Genomic DNA, 26,586 nt, shown 5'->3' with positions numbered 1-26,586 from the left:
GAGATTCTAGGAGTTCTGTTACTATGGAAACGCTGGAAGTGAAATAAATCTCCATACCAAGCATGATACAACCTCCATCGAACATAACTGGGATGTTATAGTCTTGCTATGTGAACCTGATCACTGCCACCCTCACTTTTTTGAAGGGCTGCAGTGCAATGTCAACCCCAGCACGTGGCTTGGCTTCATTACTACTTTGATGTTGCAAACCTCCCTGTCCTAAACCCAGCATTTAATTAGGGTAATCAAGTGTTTATTTTATCCCTGTTCATTTATTGAATGCTAGAACTTTCTTGTGATATGCTAAGCTATACAAGAAAAAATATTGCAATGCAAAACTAATATATATATATATATATATATATATATATATATATATATATATATATATATATATATATATATATATAAATCTTGATGGCTCTCTGATACATGTAACAAGCTCTTTTGCATAAAGATTAATAGGATCTAAGTGGTAGTGCTTAGGGAGCCTTCCTCTAAGACAGTATGGAGTTTAATAGGCGATGGATGAGAGATGAAGCTTCTTGTAGAGACACACTTTGCCTGATGCTTATCAATGTCAATTGCAAGCTGCCATATTGCTCAGTCTCCTGGGAAAGTGGAGCGCTACTTGTGGCTTTTGACAAGGCTCAGGGTATTTTTAGAACCTTTGCCCTCGTTCTGTCTTCAGCACCATTGGTAATACAGAGTGGTACCAGACTTCATATTCTATAGCTATGATAGAAGTTTGTGTCTATTTTTTCTGATTTCTAGGAGGTCGGTGATCACACTGACCTCCCAATATCGGTATAGCTTCACTCTTAGCTTTTCATTCTTTGCAGAGGTTAATACATCCCTGCAGCAGGGTCATGTCAAACCCAACACTCTAATGTATACATGTGTGTTCTAAGCAATGCTCAGGCGTGGGCTCTTTCCAAAAAATAAATGTATAGAAATAATAATTACAGCTATTCCTGTGATCACTGGAAATAATTAAAGCTAGGCGTGTACTTGGCATTCACATCTTCCATCCCCCTGATTAAAAGTCAACTTCTATTAAATATGTGTGTCTGTGCATGCTCTCTGGAGCTGATGGCTGAAATATGGAGATTAGACTTTAAGAGTCTCAAAAATCCAGAGTATTTATATCAGCTTACCTGTGCTTAGATGTGGTGGCTGCATTCGTTTTTTTCTGCACTTTTTTCCCTTTATTTTAACCTGGCATTAACTCACTTTCTGTCCTAGGGTGACAACCAGTGTTATCCCCCCTAGGGCAGGGAGTGAGTTAGGACCACATAACACTCCTCAGAACCACATAACACTCCTTAGGACCACATAACACCTCTCTTTTCTCCATAACAGTTATGTAGTCCACATACTGTATGTAGAAGGGAATAATACTCCAGAGGCAGAGGGGTTGAGTTACTAAAGGCACTTTGCAAGGAAATTTGCACTTTGCAAGGGAATTTGCCCCAGAGCTTAGTGAATGAGCTGACTTTCATCATACAATTATTTGCAAGCATGCAGTTTTTTACCCCCCTTGCGAGTAATTGAATATTTTTATGCAAAGTGTCACCACATTCACTAAGCTCTGGGGCAAATACACTTGCAAAGTGAACAGCCTATTTGCCTTTAGTAAAAATCAACCCCAGAGAGCACAAGAAGATACCAGCTCACAAGACTACTATAGGAATGAACAGCGATTTTTTTTTGTACTTTGGTTTAAACGCTTTCAATGGTAAATTTAGCAAACCAAAAGGGGGCAAATAAGAGAAATTTATTGTTAGGGCTTACATTCAGTTTAATATATAGTAATATTTAATTTGGAAATAACCAGTGGGCACATATAACATTACATTAGACACACTCGCCATAAAGAAAGCAGCTAGTATAGGGAACCTAAGCTGAATATTTTAGCAGCGACTATAACATTATATACCATGTGTCATGAGATCACTATGGTAGTACATCAATAATGATTTTGCGCTGATTTCAAGAAAGCATGTGGAGACTCTTTTTCTAATACTACAATACTACTACTAATAATATAAATAAATAATAATAAATACATTATATATATATATATATATATATATATATATATATATATATATATATATATATATATATATAATATATATATATATATATATATAATACATATAATATAATATTATATATATATATATATATATATATATATATATATATATTTTTTTTTTTTTTTTTTTTAGGTAAATCAGGTAGCAGTAGGGAGGATATAAACGTCTGCCTGTCTGTTGCAATCATCAAGGCTATCTAGTGTCACCTTGGTGGGTGACCTTGTCCCATGGACTTGAGACCAGACCCTAGACACGACCAGCACTCAATCCTAGCACAAATTGACTGAACAGAAGAGATCAATGGCCACAATGACTCTTGAGTCGCCTATTCCCAGTCCGCCTTGTACCTTACCTTGTTCAGCCGAGCAAAGCAACACTACAAGGGGAAATATTGTTTGCAAGTGCAGATGTTGCGGTCACATAGCATTCATTGAATCCATCATGTCCTTTGAAATATGGATAAAGCAGGATGTGAAGCTATTCCCCCAGCCAGGCCCCTGATCACATTAGACACCATTCTAGCAATCCATCAGTACCACTGTAAACTTAATGCTATTTAGAGTTAATGCTCGCTGTAATTATTTTTGCCTTGTAAATATGTTAATTCGCTTTAATATTGACGATAAACTGACATTTACAGTAGACATTAATTTATAATCTATATTACCACCGCATAATTTAATAGAGCAGGGTTGGCTGATACGTCTCTTGATATTTGGCTGAGACAAGTTTCTTACATTGGAGAAGATCAGACTTTTTATAAAAAAAATGGTCACTGATCGCGTTAAATGGACTTAAATCAGGACTAATATAGATTTAGATTGTGGCATGATGAAGAAGGCTGGCGGCTACATCCAGGAGCTGAGTAGTTGTCCTGCAACCCATCCTCTAAGTGAGGCCCTGGCATTCCTATAAACTTGGTGTGAGCCCTTTTTTTCCAGGATTTTCCTAATTGAACACGTTCTCCAAGTATATTGTTAAAGGAGCACTGCAATTAGACACTTCCCCTGGAAAGGAAACAATTGCATCTAGTGCATGGGCAAGCATCTCATTGACAGCGATCTCACGCAGGCTTTGGGTGGAATTAATTATGTAATGTGATTAAATAATGAAGGCGAGGATGAAATCATGGAAAGCTAACCCGTTATGAAATGACATTCAACGCTGCAGACACTTGTAGGGGATCATTTACAGTTTTTCTTTCTTTCTTATTTTTATTTCAACTTTTATTTTAGATTCATCAATGTATCTGCACAGTCAACGTAAATGAGGATATTTTGATGTATTTTAGTAGAGTTAGATAGTCTGATTTACTAATGGAGCTTAGAACATTCATATTCACACAAATTGATTTAGTAAAGGAGCTTGGAACATTCGTATTCACACAAAAAGGAGCTGGAAACATTCATATTCATACAAAATAGAGCTGGGAACATTCATATTCACACAAATTGTTACCCCAAAGGAGCTGGGGACATTCGTATTCACACAAAAGGGAGCTGGGAACATTCATATCCACACAAATTGATGTACTAAAGGAGCTAGGAACATTCATATTCACACAAAAAGGAGCTGAGAACATTCATATTCACACAAAAAGGAGCTGGGAACATTCATATTCACACAAAAAAAGGAGCTGGCAACATTCATATTCACACAAATTATGCGAATATTATCCAGTGGTGTGCAGATGAAATAGAGATATGCTTTTCACATGGGTATTTCTAGTGAATCTTCACATACTTGTTTGAGCATTCTCAGACCCTTTAGTAAATCATCCTCTACATTTTCCCAAAAGGAAGGTTGTCTGCTAGCAACATAGCACCTAACACACTCTATAATACACATGTCCAAAAACTGAAACAAAACTGGTATTGGTTCTGGCTGGAATGTCCATTATTAATTCACTGAAGAACTGTGGTCATAATACTGCCCAAGTACATGATGAGTATCCTAAAACATTTTTTTTTCTGATGAGTCCAGAATCTGTTTCCTAGGCACCAGCCAAGTCTACAAATCTGACCATAAATGAACCCTTTCAGTAGTTATTTACTAACAAACAGTTGACACAAGGCGATCGCGAAGATCTCCAGGTTCTTTTTGCTCAGTGGTCCTCAACAATGACAAAATAGTCTTTTCTTTTCTTGCACTTGGTTTTGGCCATTGTACATTAAGCTAGCTTGCATTAGCCCTGTTTCCATATTTGTCTTTTTTTTTTCTTAGGAATATTTTTTTTTTAATATTTTTAGTTGTGTGTTGCTGGTTTTCTATACAAAAGTCAAGGTGCACTGATGCCAAGCAGTGATGAAATAAGAAGAAAGCCAATTGCTGGACTGAGGTGGGGGGGATAGCTGCTAGGAATCCGCCTGCAACTGTGGAGAAGTCAGTAATTGCTGGAGACAGGGAGAGCTGGGAGGGGGGGTTGGGCTGAACTATCCATGTATAAATAGTGTGATCTCAAATTGAAAGGCATAAATAACAGCAGGAGTGATCTAACCCTATGCAGTTCATCCTCGTCGTGAAAAAAAAAAAGAAAAAAAAAAAAAAAAAGGGAAGGAGAAACAATAAAAAGCTTCCAGGGGACGTGTAGATCTCCTACTGAAAAAACCGAGTGGATCTCTGTGGGTAGGTGCTACAAGATCACAGGGCAGCCATGGAAGAACTTACAGCTTTTGTATCGAAATCGTTTGACCAAAAAAGCAAGGAGAGCAGCGGCGGTGGCAGCAGCAAGAAGGAGACCATCACCTACAGGGAAGTTTTGGAGACGGGCTTGGCTCGGGCCAGGGAGCTGGGGAACTCTGATAGCAACCTCCAGGACATTACAGAGAACAGCAATCACTGCCCGCTCCATCTCTACAAAGAACACACAGACATTGACAAGGACAAGCTCAAAGATTACAGCACCAGCAGGATCTCTGAAGGTAAGTATGTGCATGGACACAAGGCTTGCTTGCCTGCCTACCTGCCTGCCTGCCTGCTTGCTTGCTTGGACTGGATCAGTGCTGCTGTGCTTTTGGTTGAGGTCAGCAAAAGTTCCAGCCGTATCCACACTGATCTGTACTGATTCAGCTTTTAACAGCTGTATTGTTGCATGTTTGTCCTTCTATCCCTCCTATACATGGGTTAATTCTTACTGGCTGCCCATGAATTCCATCCGATCATTGAGTTTTAAAGAACATCTGGTTTTTGTGTAATGCATGTTGTCTGTTAGCCTATTGCTTTTCTTCTTCTTCTTTTTTTTTACTATTTGAAAAAATCAGGATTTTTTAAAGAAGAGAGGTAAACCCTGCCCTATGCTGGTGTTCCTTTGTTATGTAGAAAAGAGACATGGCGTGTATTCTAGGCTGTGAAATAAAGTTTGCACAAGTTACATTGTGATTGTTAGAAAGTGTTTTATTTTTATACTTTTCCAATGGGGCCCAGCGACAACCTATTCTGCACTCACTCACATCAAACAGCAACGTTGTCCCTCTATCTCTCAATCAAAGCCATCAAGTGGCCGGACACAAAGGCCACATCGGTTAAATTGTTTCTGACCCGGGCAAACAGGTGTCCTTTCTTTCAAACAGGACTATTCCATTGGAAAAAAAAAAGACATATTGCAACCAGCCTGCAAAACATGTGGCTCAACTAGGGGGTGGGGGAAAGCCTAAAACGTTTTCATCTGGTGTGACTCAAGGTGAAACTAAATTAAAAACAAGACAAGTGAGAGAGCAGGATAAGAGGACATGAGTGATTTTCTATTTTACTTTGAGCTGGGTGACACAGAAAGGAATATTCCTATATTGAGCATTAAGCATCATTTACTAAAGGATTTGAGAATCTTTATACAATATATATATTTAAAATAAAAGTAACATGCAAATATGTGAAAAGAATATTCCTATAGACCTATGCCATCTGCTATGATTATGCATGCGATTTGCTAATTAAAGTGAATATTCATTTAATTTATTAGGTGTTCATTTTCAACTCCTTTAGTAAATGAGCGTAATGCTGTCTGCAATATCCCCTTCTTTTGCCTGCTGCTATTATAAACCACAGTTTTCCTCCATCACATGCAGGCTTTAACATTGATCGAACAAGTGTTTATTGTCTTGCCAGCAACAAGCACACGACACAAATAAATATCCTGTTACCATTTGCAACATGCAAAACTGCAGTTCCCCTAAACATATTTAATATTTAATACCCTGTCATATGTCAACACGTGGGCCTTTTAGATTTTAGAAATACTTGGGATCCTCTAACAATAATTAAAAAAAAAAGAGTCACTATTGTGCCTAAAAAAAAAAAAAAAAAATGTCAGCTGTGGCCTTCTAACACTCACAGCCCCAACAGAAAATGTAATAAAAGTTTAAGTGGACCGCAAGAACAAAAAAGGATTATAAGATGATTAAAACTGCGTACAAGTACTCTATAAACACGTGGAAACAATTACACGCCCATTTTCTTTACAACCTTTGCAAAGTTAATTTTATATAATGGATTACACCAAACTGAGAGAAGTTTTGGCAGGAGGTTCCAATAAAGAGCAATTTTACAATTTAGAATTTAGCTGCTCATCTAACATTCTGTAATATCTATCTATCTATAAAGCATTATATATATATATATATATATATATATATATATATATATATATATATATATATATATATATATATATATATATATATTTAATGCTGCCTAATAGCTGTTTTGTACTGCAACAGCGTGAGTGTTTATAGATAAATTATAAGGGAAAGCCTTGACACTTGACTATCATATTTCTAATTGAGGCTCCATTAACCACCTCCAGAGCCACTTTCTTGCCTTGTTGATTGAAGAATCATTGATAAAAGCTACACTGACTGTTCCCTGCATTCTGTACAGCACAGTTCTGTGTTAATGACAGACGAGCCTACTGAGAGGCATTTTATCCTCAAACTACCGAATACATGATTGCTACAAGTTCTATCAAATATACTATAACTATATATACAGCTGATGTCAGCTAAAGTGGTTGCTGCATGTGCTGTGAAATATACACTAATATACACTATAACTAAATGACAGCTAATTTACCTCTGGCTGCTATATTAGCAAACGAATGCACTATAATCTATAACTACATAATTTCAACTAAATTATCTATGGCTGTTATATATGCTGTAGAATACACTATAACTTTTTATACATTTAAAAGTCAAATAATTGATCTGTGGCTGCTATACGTGCAAAGGAATGCACTACTTAATATGTAAATGTAAAATGTCAACGACATTGCTGCTATATGTGTAATGGAATGCTTTAAAACGATCAACTAAATAACCTTATGCTGCTATATGTGCAAATGATTTACTATATGTAAATGTTAGCTCATTCATCTCTTGCTGCCATTTGTACAACTATAGAATTATACAGGCATTTATTGCCAATTCATTTAACTATGGATGCTATGTGTGCAAAGGAATACACTTATCTCTGGCTGCCATATGTACACCTGTATAATTATATATGCAATTGTTGCCAATTCATTTAAATATGGGTGCTATATGTGCAAAGGAGTACACTACATACATTAATGTCAGCTAATTTATCTCTGGCTGCCATATGTACAACTATATAACTATATTTGCATTTATTGCAAATTAATTTAACTATGTGTGCTATATGTGCAAAGGAATACTCTATACATTAATGTCAGCTAATTTATCTCTGGCTGCCATATGTACAACTATATAACTTTATATGCATTTATTGGCAATTAATTTAACTATGGTTGCTATATGTGCAAATGAATACACTTACACTCTCTGGCTGCCATTTGTACAACTATATAACTATCTATGCATTAACTGTCAACTAATTTACCTATGGGTGCTATATGCAAAGAAATACACTATATACATTCATGTCAGCTAATTTATTTTTTATCTCTGGCTGCCATTTGTACAACTTTCTAACTATATTTATTGTCAACTAATTTAACTTTTGGGGCTATATGTGCAAAGGAATACAATATATATATATATATATATATATATATATATATATATATATATATATATATATATATACATTATTGTCAGCTAATTAATCTATGGCTCCTGCAAAGGACATGGAGTACACTATTATTTTTTCTATTCTTCTCTGTTCTGTTTTTATTTTGTATTATTATATTCTCTTCTGTTCTTTTTATGTTCCATTCTATTCCTTTTTATTTATTTATTTTTTCAGTTTATTCTGTTCCATTCTCTGCACATCTGTGTCTATCTATGGATTTTCTGCATGCACTCCTGTCATTAATATACTTTGTAAACTTTGGAATGCATGTTGTAGGTGTCTAGGAATTGTAGGTGTGTTAGGTGTAAGCCCTGGCTGTACAGTGACTCCAGTGTTCTTCTATAAACCCAGGAGAGTGGGTAATGTAACATTTGCTGATAATCTATTTATTGTGTGTAATGAAGCAACAGAGCCGAATGTGCAGGGCCACTGACTGGATTCATTATCATTATTAAATGATATTAAATAGATACAAATCCTTGGTCCCATTGTATTTGCATTCGATGTGTCTCCAATTGATTTCTGTGCCTGTGTTCTCTACACCGCTTTTGGACTAATATAAATCGATTGAGAATACATTAGAAGGTATCTGCTAGAGCGGGTTAGTTCATGAAATACATGGCGGATAAAGAGTAATTATTAAGATTACTGGCTTCTTCCTACTGAAGGGAAATCAAATTGCATCGATCTTTTTTTTTTTTTTTTTTTTGCTAGGGCAAAAGAATAAAAAATGAGAATACACACAATTGTTAATTGAAGATCGTGTATGAGGTCATTTATCAAAAGAGGGTTCGCTAGTTATTGTGAACACAAATGGGGGGAGGAGGGGGGTGCAGAGATATCAAAGGACAGGCCTTTTGAAGTATTAGGGGGATTTAAGTCCATAACTGTTGCTGAAGCTCAGAGGCCCCAGCCAGGCTTTGATAACATGCTGACACCTTTCACTTACTTTCTGGCAGGCATCTATGAGTGCAAAGACAAGAGGGACGATGTGAAATCCGAGGATGAGGATGGGCAAACCAAGCTGAAACAGAGGAGAAGCAGGACGAATTTTACATTGGAGCAGTTAAATGAACTTGAAAGACTGTTTGATGAGACTCACTACCCTGATGCTTTTATGAGGGAAGAACTGAGCCAAAGGCTGGGACTCTCTGAGGCCAGGGTGCAGGTAAGTGCTAACGCTTCTATAGGTGCTGAAAAAATGGTAGATCCAACGGTAAATGTTACTGCTAGTATTTTGTAAAGAAAAGAAAAAAGAAAAAAAAAAGCACAGTAAATAAATTTGTATTAGTATTATTATTTCTAATGATAATAATAGTAATAATAATGATGATGCAATTAATAATAATTAATGTTACTGTAAACCTCAGCAAGTATTTAGTAAAAAAAAAAACAAAAAGCACAGAAAATAAATATTATTATTATTTCTAATGATGTTAATAATAATAGTAATAATAATGATGAGTAATTTAATAATAATAATAACAATAATAATAATAATAATATTAGAAATAATAATATTAATAGGGAAGGCGATTATTACAATGATGATAGTAATAATAATAAAAATAGTAATAATAATAATAAAAATAAATGATGATAATGATGATGATAAAAGATAAAAATATTATTATTATCATCAACATCATCAAGATATTATTATTATTATTATTATTGTTAATATCATCATCATCATTATTAATTTTGTTATCATCAGCATAATTGTTATTATTGTTATAAAAAATAATGATAATATAATTATTATTATTATTATTATTATTATTATTATTATCATCATCATTAATATTGTTATCATCAGCATAATTTTTATTATTGTTATTAAAAAATATATAATAATACAATTATTATTATTATCATCATCATGATTATCTATATCATCATTAATATTATTATCATCATTATTATTATTAATATTATTTATATTATATTCATCATCATCATTATCATTTATATTATTATTGGTATTATTATTCAGGACTGACATATATAGAATAGACGCCTATTTTGCATCCAATCAGCATGGCCACGTTGTGTACATCCATGGAGCTGTATCCAGGCACAATTTGGCACCACATGCACATCTAACCCTATTAGTTTTCAGCCCAATTTTCCACCTTATGTCGTTGCCACCACCGAATAAAATAGGCCTCTTTAAAGGTTATTTGGCTGCTTTGGGGCTGGATTATCATGAGCCGGGGGGTAAGGGTGCCCCAGCTGACCTACTTGACAGGCATATGGATTTATGACATCCAAGTCTACCCCATCTGCTCACTGGCTGCTTTGAAAGCGCTGGAAACACAATCCTGAAAATGATTATTTAGTCAGTAAAACGTATTTACGAGCTTTTAGCTGAGCGTTCAACGTTTATGACAGGACGCATTGAATTAAATCTCTATTTAGGCATAAGTTTTCCTGTCCCAGCAGCAATCGATAAAGAGAAAATAAGTCAAAGCTTAGAAATAATTGCGATTTAAAAGCGAAGTGTAAATTCAAGCATGTTGTATGCAGAAATGCCAGATCCACAAGTATAGTTAGTACAATGGAGATGGGGAGAAATCTTGGATAGTTCTTTGCTTCCACTCTTCATTCGGACTAGAGAAGTAAATAGGATTAAAAGTGGCGACGGTACATGTTATGAATAGTGACTATAAAGAAACGGAATATCTACATTTGGGGAAATATTTTTTATATTTTTTTGCATTGCTTCCTGTATGAAATGGTTATTGTATTGTTTATTGTATAGTAGTGATAATCGCTTATTTGTGGGGTTTCAGTCTCACAACCACAGTCCATATTGATTTTTATATTGCTGACTTACAAAGTGACCCCGCAGTCCTCAGTGTTGCTTATATCTTTGCTTTACAATGTGACCACACAATCCCTCAGTGCTGATTATATTGTTGCCCTACAAAGTGATTTCGCAGTCCTCGGTGCTGCTTATATTGCTGCCTTGTAAAGATCCCACCTCAAAGTCCCCATTGACGTTCATACTAGGGACCGCACCCTTACTACTGGGTGCTTACATTGCTCCCTTTTACACGTTGACCACACAGTCCCCCAGTAATTGCTCCTTATGTTCTGTCTGATACAAAATGGGCGAGCGGTCCCTATTGCTGCTTATATTACAGTGACCACACAGTCTTCAGTACTTGCTGCATTTACTGTTATCTTACACAGTGACCACATTGTCCCTAGTACTTGCTGCATACATTGTTTTGCACAGTGATTACAGTCCCAATTGCCTATACTACTGCTTTTCACAGAGACCGCACATTTCTCAGTATACTTGATGCTTATATTGTAGTCTTACATGGTAAGCACACCGTCCCCAGTACCTGCTGCTTATATTGTTGTCATACACATTGACCACACAATCCCCAGTGCTTGATGCTTATGTTGTTATCCTATATAGGGACCACACAGTCCCCAGTACCTGCTGCTTATATTGTTGTCAAACACAGTGACCACACAATCACCAGTGCGTGATGCTTACACTGTTGTCCTACATAGTGACCACACAGTCTCCAGTACTTGTTGCTTATATTGTTGTCCTGCACAGTGACCACAAAGTCCCCAGTACTTGTTGATGCTTATATTGTTGTCCTACACAGTGACCACACAGTCCCCAGTACTTGTTGATGCTTATATTTTTGTCCCACACAGTGGTCACACAGTCCCCAGTACTTGAAGCTTATATTGTTGTCCCACACAGTGATCACACAGTCCCCAGTACTTGAAGCTTATATTGTTGTCCCACACAGTGATCACACAGTCCCCAGTACTTGAAGCTTATATTGTTGTCCTACACAGTGACCACACAGTCCCCAGTATTTGAAGTACTTGCTGCGTTGTCCTACACAATGGTCACACAGTCCTCAGTACTTGATGCTTATATTGTAGCCCTGCAGAATGACTACAACGTCCTCAGTACTTGCTTTATGGTTGTCCTACATAGTGACCACAAAGTTCTCAGTACTTGCTCTACTGTTGTCCTACACAGTGACCACACAGTTCCCAGTACTTGATGCTTATATTGTTGTCCTACGTAGTGACCACACAGTCCTCTGTACTTGATATTTTTATTGTTGTCCTACATGGTGATCACACAATCCTCAGTACTTGCTTTATGATTGTCCTACACAGTGACCATACAGTCATCAAGTAGTTGCTTTATGATTGTCCTACACAGTGACCATACAGTCCTCAGTACTCGCTGCATATACTGTTATTACTTTTACTGACCATGCATCGTATTCCCGGCAGTTTTGTTTCTTCTTTCCCCAGGCCTGAGAACAAAATCATTCTAATGTGATGTTTTTTTGTACATAAGCATTCCCATACTAAACACTTCCTTTCCCTCTGTCCTAAGTAAAGTGTGGGATTATAGGGTCCCAGCACAGTTCAGAGCATGTTTGTGCTAGGCTCAGTTCACGTGAAGGATTGATCTGACTGTCCTAACCCAGCGAATACAAAATAGAAAAAAAAAGTATTTTTTATTTAGCTAAAGGGGATGTCATTGCCAGTTCTCACGTTCTAGAGCTGTAATATCTCCTTTTACCTTGATGTACTGTTTCTATAAAAAAAAAAAAAAAAAAAAAAGACTTTTAATGGAATTCTGCACTGCCTCCTCTTAGTACTTTATTAGAGAGCAGCACCTTAACAGGATGTTCAAAGCTGCACAAAATCATATTCTCAGCCAAAAAAAGTCTATATTGATTCAGGTGGAGGGAATGTAAAAAAAAAAAAGGAAACAAAAGTGATTGCTTTAAAAATAGCTGTATATACTAAAAAAATGAAGCAAACGATGAAATAAAAAAAAAAAAAAGAAGAAAGGGTATATAAAAAAAGAAACGAATGATTACAAATGAAAATAATGGAGGGGTGTTTAGATACAGGAGTAGAAGTCACAGGGGCATTTTAATACTTGCTGGCTTGTAGTAAAAGCCATTCTATCAGCACACCCTGTCCTTGTTGTTAGAAGATCCAGTTTCAATTTAGAGTGGAAATTTGCTGTAAATAAATTGATGCTCCTATGTCTTGCTGGTCCTTATTAACCTTTTATTTTTAGCGTGTCCTGGAACCCCATACCACCCAGCTGTCAGGGTTATAATTGAAAGTTATGAGACCATGGTGAGGAGCAGGCAGTAATTCAATTACAAGGAATATCTCTTGGTTTATGGTGCACAGCTAAATTAAATGTCATTATTCACTGTCTCTAATGGAAATCAAAAGGAAATCAGATTAGGGTATTTGTGAAAGGAATCATTGAGTGATGCTTAATGAAGAAATAACTGTCTAAAACAGTATGCTAAGCTTTACTTGGAGTATTCCTGTCTAATTGGAACTGGTTGCAAATCGCCACACACTGATTCGTTATTGCTTAACCTACTGGCTAATTTATAACTTTTATTTATCATAAGCTGTTTTTTTCCCTTCATTTGATGTCTCCCATGGAGAAAATCTCCTTATTTCTGCAGCCTCCCTATTTGCAGAGGTCCCTAGCTAATGCGCCAGGAGCTATCCAAGAGATGACACCAGCTCAAATCACATTACACACTGATTGCACATATGCACTCCTCTTTGTTCACAACTACATCCACAATACATAGATTTTCAGGACCAGCAGCCTTCTAAAATATTCCTTGGATTAAAATGTAGTGGGGTGAAGGGTGGGGGTAGTAGTTTGTTATGATGAACAATCTTCAAATTTCATTTCCATGTCAAATTTGCTGAATTAGCCTAAAATGACACCTTTAGTATATTCATTTCATAAGGATTTTTTTAAATTTTTTATTTAAATGCATTATTAAGGCTACTTGACATCTAAAGCCAATGCCATATTATAAGAGGATTTTTTTTCTTTTTCCTTAGACTGTATTAGCTTAGCAGAAATAAATATTCCTAACCTGAGATTGTCCTTTAAAATAAATGACAGCTGGCAATAATTATGTCATCTACACTGAGCCTCTTTTTACACTGAGGTTCCAGCACCATGTAAAGTAAGAGCAGAATGTGCAGGACATGCAGGCACATCCAGAGAGCACAGTGTAACATTACTGAGAGCACAGTGATAAATGCCTCCCGACTCTCTTCTCACTAATTACTGCCTTGTAAATGACCGTCATTAAGGCAATTGAATAAAGCTTGAAGGGAAATGCAATGTAGAAAGTGCAGCTAGTAATAATTAAACAGGGAGTCGTTTGACAGGCAATTGCACGTCCCATGTTTACATTACTGCACTTTATAATGGCTGTAGGAACTTTTTCTAAGTACTGCGAAGTAGATTACACCTATGCTGCTCAATGATCCCCATATTCCTCCTAATATAGAGAATCTGGAAATGACTTTACAAGGGATGTGTGTGCAGAGAAAAAAAATCAAATAAAATGTTACCATCTTATATCTGAATGTAGAGATAGATGCTTTAGTGCTGCTAGGCAATGGTGACAATATTAAATTACCATCTTGTGCATGTTATAGAAAATCAGAGAATTTTGGTGTAGCACATTGGGGAACTCTGGATCCATGGGTAGTTGCTGAGCGCTCCTGACTGTAGGGATGACTTTTGTTACCCTGCACTCTGGGAAAGGCTGATATAAAGACTTCTAAGATAACACTGAGCTGCTTCAGACGAGAGAAGTTGCAGATCAGAGAAAGAGTGCACACGTCTAATACCTAGAAGGGTTCCCTTCAACTGATTCAGCTTTTGAAGAAAATGTAATAAAGTCACACTGTACTAAATAGCCATCCTTTGTAAAAAAAAAGACTATACCATGTACCACTGCTAGAGAAAGTAGAAAAAATATATATACACATTGTAAAGAGCTTTAGCACAAAGGAGTACAGAAATATGGCATATTAGAGAATTGAGTAATATATTATTAAAAGCGTATATATATATATATATATATATATATATATGTATATATATATATATATATATATATATATATATTCCTTTACTGTATATGTGTAATTTGTGTGTGTGTATATATAGTTACTATGTAAATATATATATATATATATATATATATATATATATATATATATATATATATATTTTTTTTTTTTTTTACTCAATTGCCTAATATGCTATATTTCTGTACTCCTTTGTGCTAAAGCTCTTTACAGGCTCAGTACACTATATCCTTTAGTTAGTAACACAGCTATATAATGTTAGGGTTGGATATACCGTCCCTCTTAAGCTGGCCATGTGTTATACAATCTTCTTATTCAATTTCCTTTAAATTCACCTTGAACTATGTAGGTGCAAGGGCCTTCCTGATTGCATACACATTGAAAGCGTTTAGGTTTGACCTCACATTATATGATTTTGATCAATTCTAAAGGAAAATTGTACAAGACAATTGTATAATGTATGGCCAGCCTTAGATTGTAGGCTCTAATGAGCAGGGCCCTCTGATTCCTCCTGTATTGAACTATATTGCAGCTGTGCTGTCTTCCCTCATGTTGTAAAGTGCTGCGCAAACTGTTGGAGCTATATAAATCTTGCATAATAATAATACTATATTTGTTAGTCCCTTTCACTAAATAGTTGTTGGCAAATCACAATAGTGATATATATATATATATATATATATATATATATATATATATATATATATATATATATATATATATATATTTATATATATGTCAAAATGTAAGGCAGGACCATGGTATTGCAGTGCATATTCACACACTTCAAAAATGACTCTTGGTATAAACTCATGCTGCCATTGCCAACTAGCCAGCAGTAGAAAATGAATAATTTGAATGCCCTTAATTTATTTAAATCTCTCTAACTATCAGCTGCAAAAGACCTGTATAGCACTGCACCTCTTGATTCAGTTCTAAGCCATGGGTGCTGCAGAGTTTTTTTTCAACATGGCTTTTCCTAGACTACAGTTTATAATGCACTATAGCATTCATTCGGGAACTGGCAAACACAGGGAAAATTTGCAACTTTGTATTGTCTATATTTCTTAATTTCCAAGCATAGGTGACAGATTAATTTGAAATATTTCCACTGGGGAAGTGATAGTACACACGCTTAACAATGTACCAGAAAAAATAGTCAAATAGTCTATATATATATATATATATATATATATATATATATATATATATATATATATATATATATATATATATATATTTTTTTTTTATATAATGTATTTAATTACTTTTTCTTAAAGCATCTTAAATATTACCAGGCAATTTATTATGTTACATGAGCGGGCTTTTAAGGCAGTACACAGTGCAATTGCAAGTACAAAATGCAGCTAACCTAACAACCAGTATGGGTTAAGTGTGCTGTAGGATGAAATGAAATATCTTATGTGATTGGTAGGTTTAGGCCACTAGGCTACTAACAGAACAGAGTTGGGGAGATTTACAAAAACCGAGCACTCAGAATCTGGTGCAGCTGTGCATGGTAGCCAATCAACTTCTTACTTCAGCTTGTTCAATTAGGCTTTCACAATTAAACCTGGAAGCTGATTGGTTTCCTTGCAGAGCTGTACCAGATTTTGCATGCTCTAGTTTTAATAAATCTCCCTTACTCATTGCTTTTCTATTTCATCATTATAGAGATTCATAAATGTTATTATCACCTATATAATTTTTGAGCAATTATAAAACACATATGTTACAAATGAAACATTGCAGAAGGACAGACTAAAAGGGTTTTCACTTTTAATTTCATATTGTCATTGTTGAGCAATCCATAGTGCAAAATCAGTGGAGTTTTCTTTTTCTTTTTGCACCTGTTATTTAAATGTAAGGCTTTATAGCAGAACTTTGCCTGGGAGGACAGAGAATTGCTCTGTGCTTAGACGCTACAGATAACAACTCAAAATAGCTGCATTCATTAATTTAAATTAATTTGAATGCTGATAAACTCTGTGGAAATGTACTGCTTTGTCTAATTAGCGAACCGTGTTTGAGTTCCCTTCTTGGTGATTGACTACCTTAAAATATTATATAGTTGTTTTAATGGAGATCTCATATGGTTTTGTAGCAGTATGTATACAAGTGCAGAGTTTTCTGAAGGTGATGAAAGAGGTAACCCTGGCATCCTTAGCATTATAGTATCACTGTAAATGTTTGTCTTTAATTATTTAGCATTTAATGGAAAAGTATGATGTATTCCATAATATATAGACATTTCCAGGTTAACCACTAGAGGGAGATCTGCATTTCCTGGTAAAGTGGCAATCACTGCCACCCTGCAATTTTTGAAATAAGATATCAGCCCATTTAGAGAGTGCATACATTTCTAAAGATCAGCAGGCCTGTTTTTGATTTACTAAAATATTATGGAATGTTCACTTAGCAAAGTAAATGTTTATTGAGCTTATTGAATGAGGGGAATCAATGTTCACTTTATTCACCCAGTTTTACAAGCAACATTTATTTTTTTGTATTTCTTTTGCAAATGATTGAGTATAAAAAGTGAACATACTGTAGGTTCACATTATTTACTACACTAAGCGAACAATCTTTACTGTTTTAAAAAATAAACCCTGTTGACTTCCATTATGAGAACAAGCAGTAAAGCACAACAGTTGCACACTGAAAAGCAGGAAATAAGGCTGATGTAAATGCCCATTTAGTCACCATACTGAAAGGCATCACAAGCTCCTTTAACTCCTTTCTTTCAAAACTCCTTTTGGAAGAAAGGAGTGGAAAAGTTTCTCAACTCCCCTCCTTTAGCAGCTCAGAGAAGCCATGCCCGATGAGGCAGAGTTAGCTGAGTAAATTATCTGCAGCTAGGTGAGAGTCAAAGGCTAAAAGTATGCAGCTTCTCTGGAAGACCCAACTACTGTTGGGAGCACCCCCATAATTTCTACTAGAGTACTCCAGTTCCATCGGGGTGCCCCTTTGTACCTGGGCCTTGAAACCCTACAGCTTATTGGCAGGTGTAGTACCTACTCCATCCAGCAGGTGGTGTCTTGCTGCTGAAAGTGGAGACTCGGATGGATGTTTTTCCTCTGTGGCCTCTGTAGGAGTCATGGGACAGGAGTCTATGATAGGACACTGTGATCCCTGGTGACCTTCTCTGGCCATCTTTGTTGGAGCAGCCCTTTTAACTAGAGGGCCCAGCTGAGGTTTGGTGCTCATTTTACGAGTGGTTAGTGGAGGGCTCTGTCAGGGAAGGAGATTGAGTGTTAGGAAAATGTTCCACTGCGAGGGGCGCAAGTGTAGGGATATTGCTACACACCCTCAAGACACCGGTCTCCATGGTTGCTAATACAGACTTTCCAATCTCCTCTAAGGGCCGCCAGTGCATTCTGCCCTGCCAGCCAGCCACCCCTCCAGCAAATGCTCTTCTGGTAAAGTAGGCCTTACCTGTGCAGTGATATATTGTGCCTGAAGATATATTACTTCCTAGCTGTGCTCTGGTGCTGTGACATTCTGGTTCAAGACAATTTACCTGCACCATTTATCTTCACCTGTGCCATTAGGAACTGTCCAAGCAGTCTACTGCCTGTTGCAGCAAGTTTTATTGCATCTGTTATTGCAAGTGTTGCTGTACCTGTACTGCAAGTGTTCTCTACCTGTTGCCATCAGTGATTATACTAGTGTTAACTACTGTGTTCTACAAGCATCTTTGTTAGGCTCCATTTACACTTGTACGACTCCAAAGTTCCGGTGACTTTGGAGTGCAACTTTGACGCAACTTTGGATGGGTGCAATCTGGATATGACTTTGTCTTTGACCAGTGATAATAGACAACACAACCTCTGTTGCAGTATATAACATTCAGGTATGACTTACATGCAACTTTTGAGGGTTAACATTGAAGTCTATGGCTCTCAAGTTGCATGAAAGTCAGACCAAAGTAGTGCATGAACTGCTTTGAAGTTACTGCAACTTTAAGTCACACATATATGAATGGTTATCATTGAAAAACATGGGGAATGACTTGTCATGTGACTTTGATGTCTAAAGTTGCATGACAAGTCGCGCAAGTGTGAATGGAGCCTTAGTCTTCAGCCTGCATACTTCTAAATACAAAAACCATTGACTCTTTGTAGACTCTGTGTGCGCTGCTTCCTTACATTGGGTACCCTACTCCTGGCCCTGCCCTCAAGCTGTTTGCATTTGTTACCAGAGCTACCCCAGACTTCAATGAAAGAGGACACTGTTTATAAAGATAGCCACAAGTAGCTGTGTTCTGAGCGGTTTAAGTGTATTAGTGATTTTCAGTTTGACTTTCTTTTGTTATAGAGTCTTTAAAAAAGTATGTCATGCAGCCACATGGCCCCCTTTTTGAGACAGCAACATTATTATTGTTATTATTATTATACAGGATTTATACATTCCTGTGAAACATCCATGTTTGTGCAGCTTTCATTATTCTACAGTGTGTGTATGTTCTTTGCCACCCTGAAACTGTTTTGCATTATTGCCTCTAACTATGCACCTGTTTAGCAAATTGCATTTACAATTACTCTCTGTCTGATAATTCAAGTGATTACCCATTCTGGTAAATATGAAGTATACTGAGCGAATTAGGCTGCCCCCATGTACTGCACATGTAACAGCAAGGTTTTTAAAACATTAACAGACAGAGATAAGAATATTTTCCAGCAAGCCATCCCCTTTCACATGTACAGTAAATGTAAACTAGACCATACATTGCAGATATACATGTACAAAAGATCGGCTTGATGTAAATGGTCTTATTAATGTAAGTAAGTATTAAAAAAAAGATTGCTTCTATGTATACATTTTTAATTTCATACATATGCAGACACAGCTTCCGGTTTAGTAGTGCTGAGAGATTGATTGCGCGTTACTGCAGTTGGCCTGCTCACTGAAAACAGTACACTACTCAGGCCATTGCTGCTAACACAGTAAATTAGTTAGGTAGGATAAGACTACTATTAAGTGTTAAACAAAGAAAAAATGTTTTGGCACTACATCCCAACAATTGGATATCGTAAAATAGAAAAAAGTGGGGACTTTAAAGGTACAAATGGACACACAAAAATTAAAAAATTATCATTATTTATTAGAAGTCAAGAAAATTCATCTTGTAAAACAGATATTTTCAACAGATACATATATCATATTGAATAAAATATGATTCTTCCATGCGACATGTTTTGCCACGAGGGAGCTAACAGACTGAGACAAGTAACATAATCTGATAATGCCCATAATCCATGTGTGTTGGACAATATACCCAAAAATTAAATAGAGTCTCAACATGCTCTTGGGGTTCACTTAGGAATCCAAGATTCCTTCTTGGGCCTTATACCCTCTCTATGGCTGTCTAACTAGCTGTTCAAACCATTTCTATGTGGTGTGTCAACTACCATTGAAACTATAAAACAATATCTGACACAATTTACAGATTGATGCATATACTCCTGAAGAAGCTGTGTAAATATTCGGCGAAACATGTGGAAACATAATTTTTTATTCAATATGATATATGTATCTGTTGAAAATATCTGTTTTACAAGATGAATTTTATTGACTTATAATAAATAATGATGATTTTTAATTATTGTGTGTCCATTTGCACCTTTAAAGTACCCACTTTTTTCTATTTTTTAATAGTTAGGTAGGGTAGCCTCAGTAGCTAACCTATCTGCCTCTTGTGACTAGTCTACAGATCTCTGCATTTAAAGCCAATCTCCAGGATGTGTACTTGAGGAATGTGTATTCTTACGTGAATCTTGGTGTCCTTCATGTATTACTTCCAGAAATGCGCAGTAATCCTAGTTTAAAACCTTACCTATGTACAGGAGATTCATGTAATAAAGACCAGTAGCTGCTGCTCTAGCTCCTACAGGGTGACTGGTCTTATAGCCGCCCCCTCCTGTTGTTTCCTGCAGACAGGATGTAGTGGGCGTAGCCTGCTGGGTCACTTCCTTAGCTATGCTCTCTGCACGTGCACTGTAGCACAGTGATGATGTAATTTTTTTACAAGGTAGTAACTGGGTTTTGAAGGCATTTAGTGCACACAAAGTGGATTTATATCCTTTGTGGCTGTCGAGGAGAATATTTAATTGCAAGCTTTTGTGCCAGAAGTTAAGAAGTTTAAAGCTGCAGGGTAAACGCATCTTAATTGATTAGAAATCCCTCCAAAGTTAGAGATGGCAGTCATCAGAACAAGCGTTTCCATTGTAATATTTCCTTTCCATTTCCGTTCTGGTGACAAATTTAAAATCTGAATTTTCCCTCACTTTAGCAGTGAATATAGGAACTAAATCTCCATTATTTTTTTTATTATTATCTAAACTTTATTTGATTTTCAGAATACATTTTTTAAAATACATGATCACATCTATCGAATATACATTCAGCCCATGTCCCCTCTACCCCCCTCCTACTCCCTCCCGCTTACATCCCTCTTCTTCCTTTATTGCGCCTCCTCTTCTTCCCGACTCTCCACCTCTCTGCCTCCCCCCACTACTTACTCTGCCCATATCTCTGCATATTTCCTAGTTTCTTTAAATTCTGTCCATTTTTCCAAGATGTTTGAGAATCTCTCTCTATGCTTTTCCGCTCTACTGCTAAGATTAATTGGAATTTGGGTAAATCTCCCTTATAACAATAAAACCTGAAGGGTTCTAACTCCACACCACTCTATCAAAAAGCAAAACAATAAAAACCCCTGGGAATATAGTATACTTTTCCTTTAAAATATTTCCACATATGTGGTTCAGCAACTGTTCAGTACTGTTCAGTACTGTTCAGTGACACTAGAAGTAAGCATCTACAGAGTTACAGAGAGAGAAGTGCAATTGGCATAGAGACCATCAGTTTCTATGACAAATGTTGCTGACTGTTCACTTACCACCATAATACATAACCAACGTCAGTCAGTTGTTACATGAATAAGTATTATCTCTGAAAGACACATTTTGAGGCCGTCAGCAAATATCCAGTTTTACATTTTTGCTTAACTATCTATATTATATATTTAATGATTATAAGCTACATTTTCTAAATTTTATACTCTAGCAGCATTTTAATGACTTTTGCTTTCCAGATTTACTGTAGCTTTACTGTAGCTTCGAGGAACATATACAGTCGATTTTTACTGTACCCTTAACTCCGCCAGTATCCAGATTCAATTTTAAATGTAATGCCAAAGTCAATGTCAACATGGCCATTTTTGTATTTGTTATTTGTTTTTCTTTGGTCCAGGTACAACGCAATGTGAAAAGCAAGACTCCAGGCAGATTTCTAGAATGGAGTTTAAAATGTAAGGAGAACAGGGACAAAATATGTATTTAGTCTAAGTGCTCTGAACCTGAAGAGTGTGTTTCTTTCCCCCCAGACCTACTTTCTGGCTGTCTACTAAGCGGATGCATATGGTCAGTGTACAGATATAGAGAATAATGGCTGTTCTGAGCATAATAAAGTATGACCATTAATCTCTACACCTGTGCAATACTTCCCTGACTCCTCTTTCAGATTACTGTCTGTATGAGAGGTCTGTATAATATTTACCAAGTTTGAGTAGGAGGGTAGGCTAGTTAAAACATTTGTTAAAATTATTCTTTCAATTGCTGTTGAAATTCAGTAATATATATTATACATTGGAGGTGATTGTTCATTAATGTAGAGAAAATAAATTTAACAAAACTGTATTTACTTCATTCATACAATCATGTATAGGCAAGTTAGTGTTTTTTTTTTAAATACCCCTGCAAATGACTTGGGTAATCAAAGTGAACACAGCTTTCCTTTTGCTAGCTTAATATTCCTTTGGTAAATCAACCACATTGTTTCAAGATGTATAACACCTCTAACACTCTAACATCCATAACCTGCGCAATTATTGCAATGCATAAATAGGTGATTATAGGTGATTATACCAGCTGCAGCCATGATCCTGATACTGTTTATTGGTGTCAGTGTTCAGCTTTACTTGTAAAAGTGATCATTTTTACAGTGCTACAGGACCCCCCACCTCCCCACTGGCATCTGCCGTCAATTTCAGGCTCACCCATTCCACCAGGGAGCCCAGGACTGTAGGTTGCGTCAGCTGCCCATGGAGAAACATTCATTCCCGATCTACTCTGTGATGAATAAAGCCAGACACAACGAGGATTTCATCACTTTAGATGTCAGAGCTGTCTTTCCCAGGCCATTACAGCCAGGGAAGTAGCTGATCAAACAGATCTGCATTTGATCAGAAGTCTTGGAAGGCAGAGGAGGCATCAGGGGTTTAATAGATCCCTGATGTCTCCCTAAAAACTACCTGTCACTGCCCAAAGCTATCACAAAGGGTCTTGTTCACCCCTTGTGACAGCAATAAATTTAAATGAAAAAGATGTAAAAAATAAAAAAATTGTAATGAAAAATAATAAAAAAGGAAAGCACCCTCATCCCACCGTGCTCATTTGAAAATGCAAACATGCATATATAAACAGTGATTTCACATGTGAAGTATCACTGTGAACATCAGAATGAAAGGATTAATTATAGCGCCATAGCTCTAAAGGCTTTTAAAGTGTCACCTAGGGACCATTTTAGGTACCATAGTTTGTAGCACAGGTGAGCACAATTTAAAATCTTGACACGTGTGGTATTTACTTGATGCACCATCATATTTTATATATATAATTTTTAAAATGGGTATTATATTGTGTTTGTGTGCACTAAAATTCATTGAAGTGTACTTTTTCCTGAATATTTGAGCTTGTGCCAATAGCATGTGACATAAAAAAATCAACCATTTTATTCTCCAAAGCGTCTGCTTTGTTTTTGTTTTTTTTTGTTTTGTTTAGGGGTTTTATGTAATTTTGTAACAAACAATGCTGATTTTAAACATGTATGTGAAAAATATCCAATTTTCCCTCGTGCACAAGCAGTAAAATTAATATGAAATCTGACATGGTAGTTAAATCATACAAGCTGCACAGTTTAGTCTAGTAGAATTCTGAGGTCTTCCAAGCCTGCCTGTGCATGCCCCATACTATAGTAAACATGCCATATCCGTATGTTCATTCCAGGACTTAACCCTGATGCTTTCAGCTTTACCTCTCACACTCGTGTTTTCATTATTTACATAAAGCACACAAGGCTTTCTTATTCTACATTACAGTATTGTTGGTGATAAAAGTTTTCACTTACATACCATAGCTGCCTATGTTTAAAACTAGGAGGGACACATTGATGGGGTTGAGAAAAAAATGGCACATGTGGAGCTACCCAGACACATGTGGGTATAGCAAAAATGTGGGCACGGCCAATAAAGTAGATGTGGTTTCATGATATATGACTTAACGTTCTGCACCTTTCCATTAGGGTTTGCTAGGCACATTTAGCAATGCTAATTTAGAAGATTTTGTTATAATTTACAACTTTTCCTTTTACTCTATACCTAGGACTTCACATATACTTTTCTACATAACAGGTATGACATGCATCCCCCATATGCATGCCCATGCCTATCAGAATATTATAATGTATTGTTTCCTATGTTGAGATGTAGCTGTGCAGTATTTTTCACTTTACTTCATATTTGGGGGGTGCGTTTGCCCACATCTATTTCTATCACATGATATTCCTATTTTTGGATTAAAAAATACCCATGAAGTTTATGTACTATATCCTGCCAGAGGGCAAAATCAAAGAGATTCCCCCTATATTATTGATAAGGAGCTACTTAATATGCACTGTCTGTATAATATGTCTCCTAGGTCATATATGCCATATAGATCATATATCGGATAATAATCTGATAGACATGGTCATGCTTATGGGATTTGTGTCATACCTGTTATGCAGAAAAGTGCTGTATTGAATTGTATTATAACTGTACTGTCTACCCTCAAGTTGTAAAGCGCTGCGCAAACTGTTGGCGCTATATAATTCCTGTATAACAATAATTAAATATAAATATATATATATATATATATATATATATATATATATATATATATATATACACACACATTAGGGCCTAGGGTACATTGGGGAGGATGTGGTGGTAAAAAAGTCCCATATAATTGTTGCCGCTAAAATAAAGAAGTGCCATCATTAATCTCAGTGGGATGAAATAGGCCCCATTGCTGGTGTCTGTGGGATACAATTAGCTCAGTTGTTATTTAACTGGGATTAAAGCCCACTATCATTGGTATTACTGAGATTTAATAAGTCCCATATTGTTGGTGTCACTGGGATAAAATGTCTCATATTGTTGATGTCAATGAGATAAAAAAAGCCCCATATCATTGGTGCAACTGGGATAAAATAAGTCCCATTTTGTTGGTGTCAGTCTGAGCAGTGAGTTTCTATGTTTGCATTGAAGTTCCTTGGTTACTAACCTCATGACACGCTCCCTTGCTAGTGCTCTATGTTTCTCCTTCTGTCATGCCAGTACTATGCTGTCACTGTTGGGCATTCTGCCTGGAAGTGCCAGCATAACCGCAGTGTTAAAACCCAGAAAACAGTCAGTAGGTATTCTTAACAATAATTATTAAATTGTCTAATTTGACTCTTATAATAGATGGAAAATATTACTTTATTTGTCAAAATACCTCAGCCGATGCATACATAGAATGCTAATCTTGTTAACTACCTTGGCACAATCCTCCCCTATAGACTACTATAAAGTGGCTGGGTAACAGTATGGGTCATAGCATTCCATATCCTATATTTTGCCAGGGTTCGCATATGCCACTTGAGTCTACAATTGTATGGCATCCTGGAACTGTTTTCATCCTTCCTCCTTCAAACCAGTTTCTTCCTTGCCTTCTGCCTGACTATTTATGTGCCTAAATTTACAGCTTCCATAGATGCCTTATCTACAGCTTCCATAGATGCCACCAGCACCTGTAACATGCATTATGACAATGTGTGTAGTACGCATGTACTTTATGTGTGTGTGTGTGATGTGTGTATGTAAGTGTCGGAGGGTGGGATGTAACAGAAACATCTAAGGGGCGGAAGAGGTTAAAGTAAATCCATATGGAGTAAAATACAGAGGTTGCCATTGCTATGCTCCTTTTGAAAATCCTAGTTGCCAGGTCCCAGGAGTCATTTGGATGATTTACTAATGGAATAAAGACTGTTTATTTTGAAAAGTGAATTTGCACATTGTATATTCCCTTTGCTTTCTGAATAAGGTAAAGCTGTGTTCAATTCAGTCATCCAATCATGTACAAATAAAAATCCTGTTTTTTCCCTTGCACATGTTTTGGGTATTTAAAGTAAATGCAGCTTCCCCTTATTTACTAAACTATATGAAAATACACTTTGCAAAGTGAACTACTTCTAATCTTTTTGTAAGTTATCTCCATTGACCCAGAAACAACAGGTAGTATCCGTATCTGTATACTCATTCTAGGTCATTGATTTAGGAAGTATTAAAACACTTGGAAGCCCCCAATGATGTTATTTGTGATGAAATGCATAGGGCGGACCCAGACGTTTTGAT

The 26,586-nt window shown here is 36.3% G+C and overlaps 1 protein-coding gene across 4 annotated transcripts in view; it reads left to right on the top strand.

Annotated features, from left to right (window-relative positions):
- Positions 1 to 4,401: 4,401 nt before the first annotated feature.
- LOC141127793 (short stature homeobox protein) overlaps positions 4,402 to 26,586 on the top strand; it is a 62,642-nt gene continuing 40,457 nt past the window's right edge. Inside the window, exons 1-2 of one of the 4 annotated variants that reach the window (XM_073614571.1) lie at positions 4,402 to 5,023; positions 9,110 to 9,318. In XM_073614571.1, coding sequence (XP_073470672.1) covers positions 4,756 to 5,023; positions 9,110 to 9,318 — 477 coding nt within the window. In that variant the 5' untranslated portion in view covers positions 4,402 to 4,755. The remainder of the gene's footprint in view (positions 5,024 to 9,109; positions 9,319 to 26,586) is intronic. The other 3 variants (XM_073614570.1, XM_073614573.1, XM_073614572.1) reach the window with 3 other exon arrangements.

This window comes from Aquarana catesbeiana, linkage group LG02, assembly GCF_042186555.1.
Source record: "Aquarana catesbeiana isolate 2022-GZ linkage group LG02, ASM4218655v1, whole genome shotgun sequence".
Taxonomy (NCBI): domain Eukaryota; kingdom Metazoa; phylum Chordata; class Amphibia; order Anura; family Ranidae; genus Aquarana; species Aquarana catesbeiana.
Note: the sequence above shows the minus strand (reverse complement) of the source record. Positions and strands in the feature narration are given on the sequence as shown.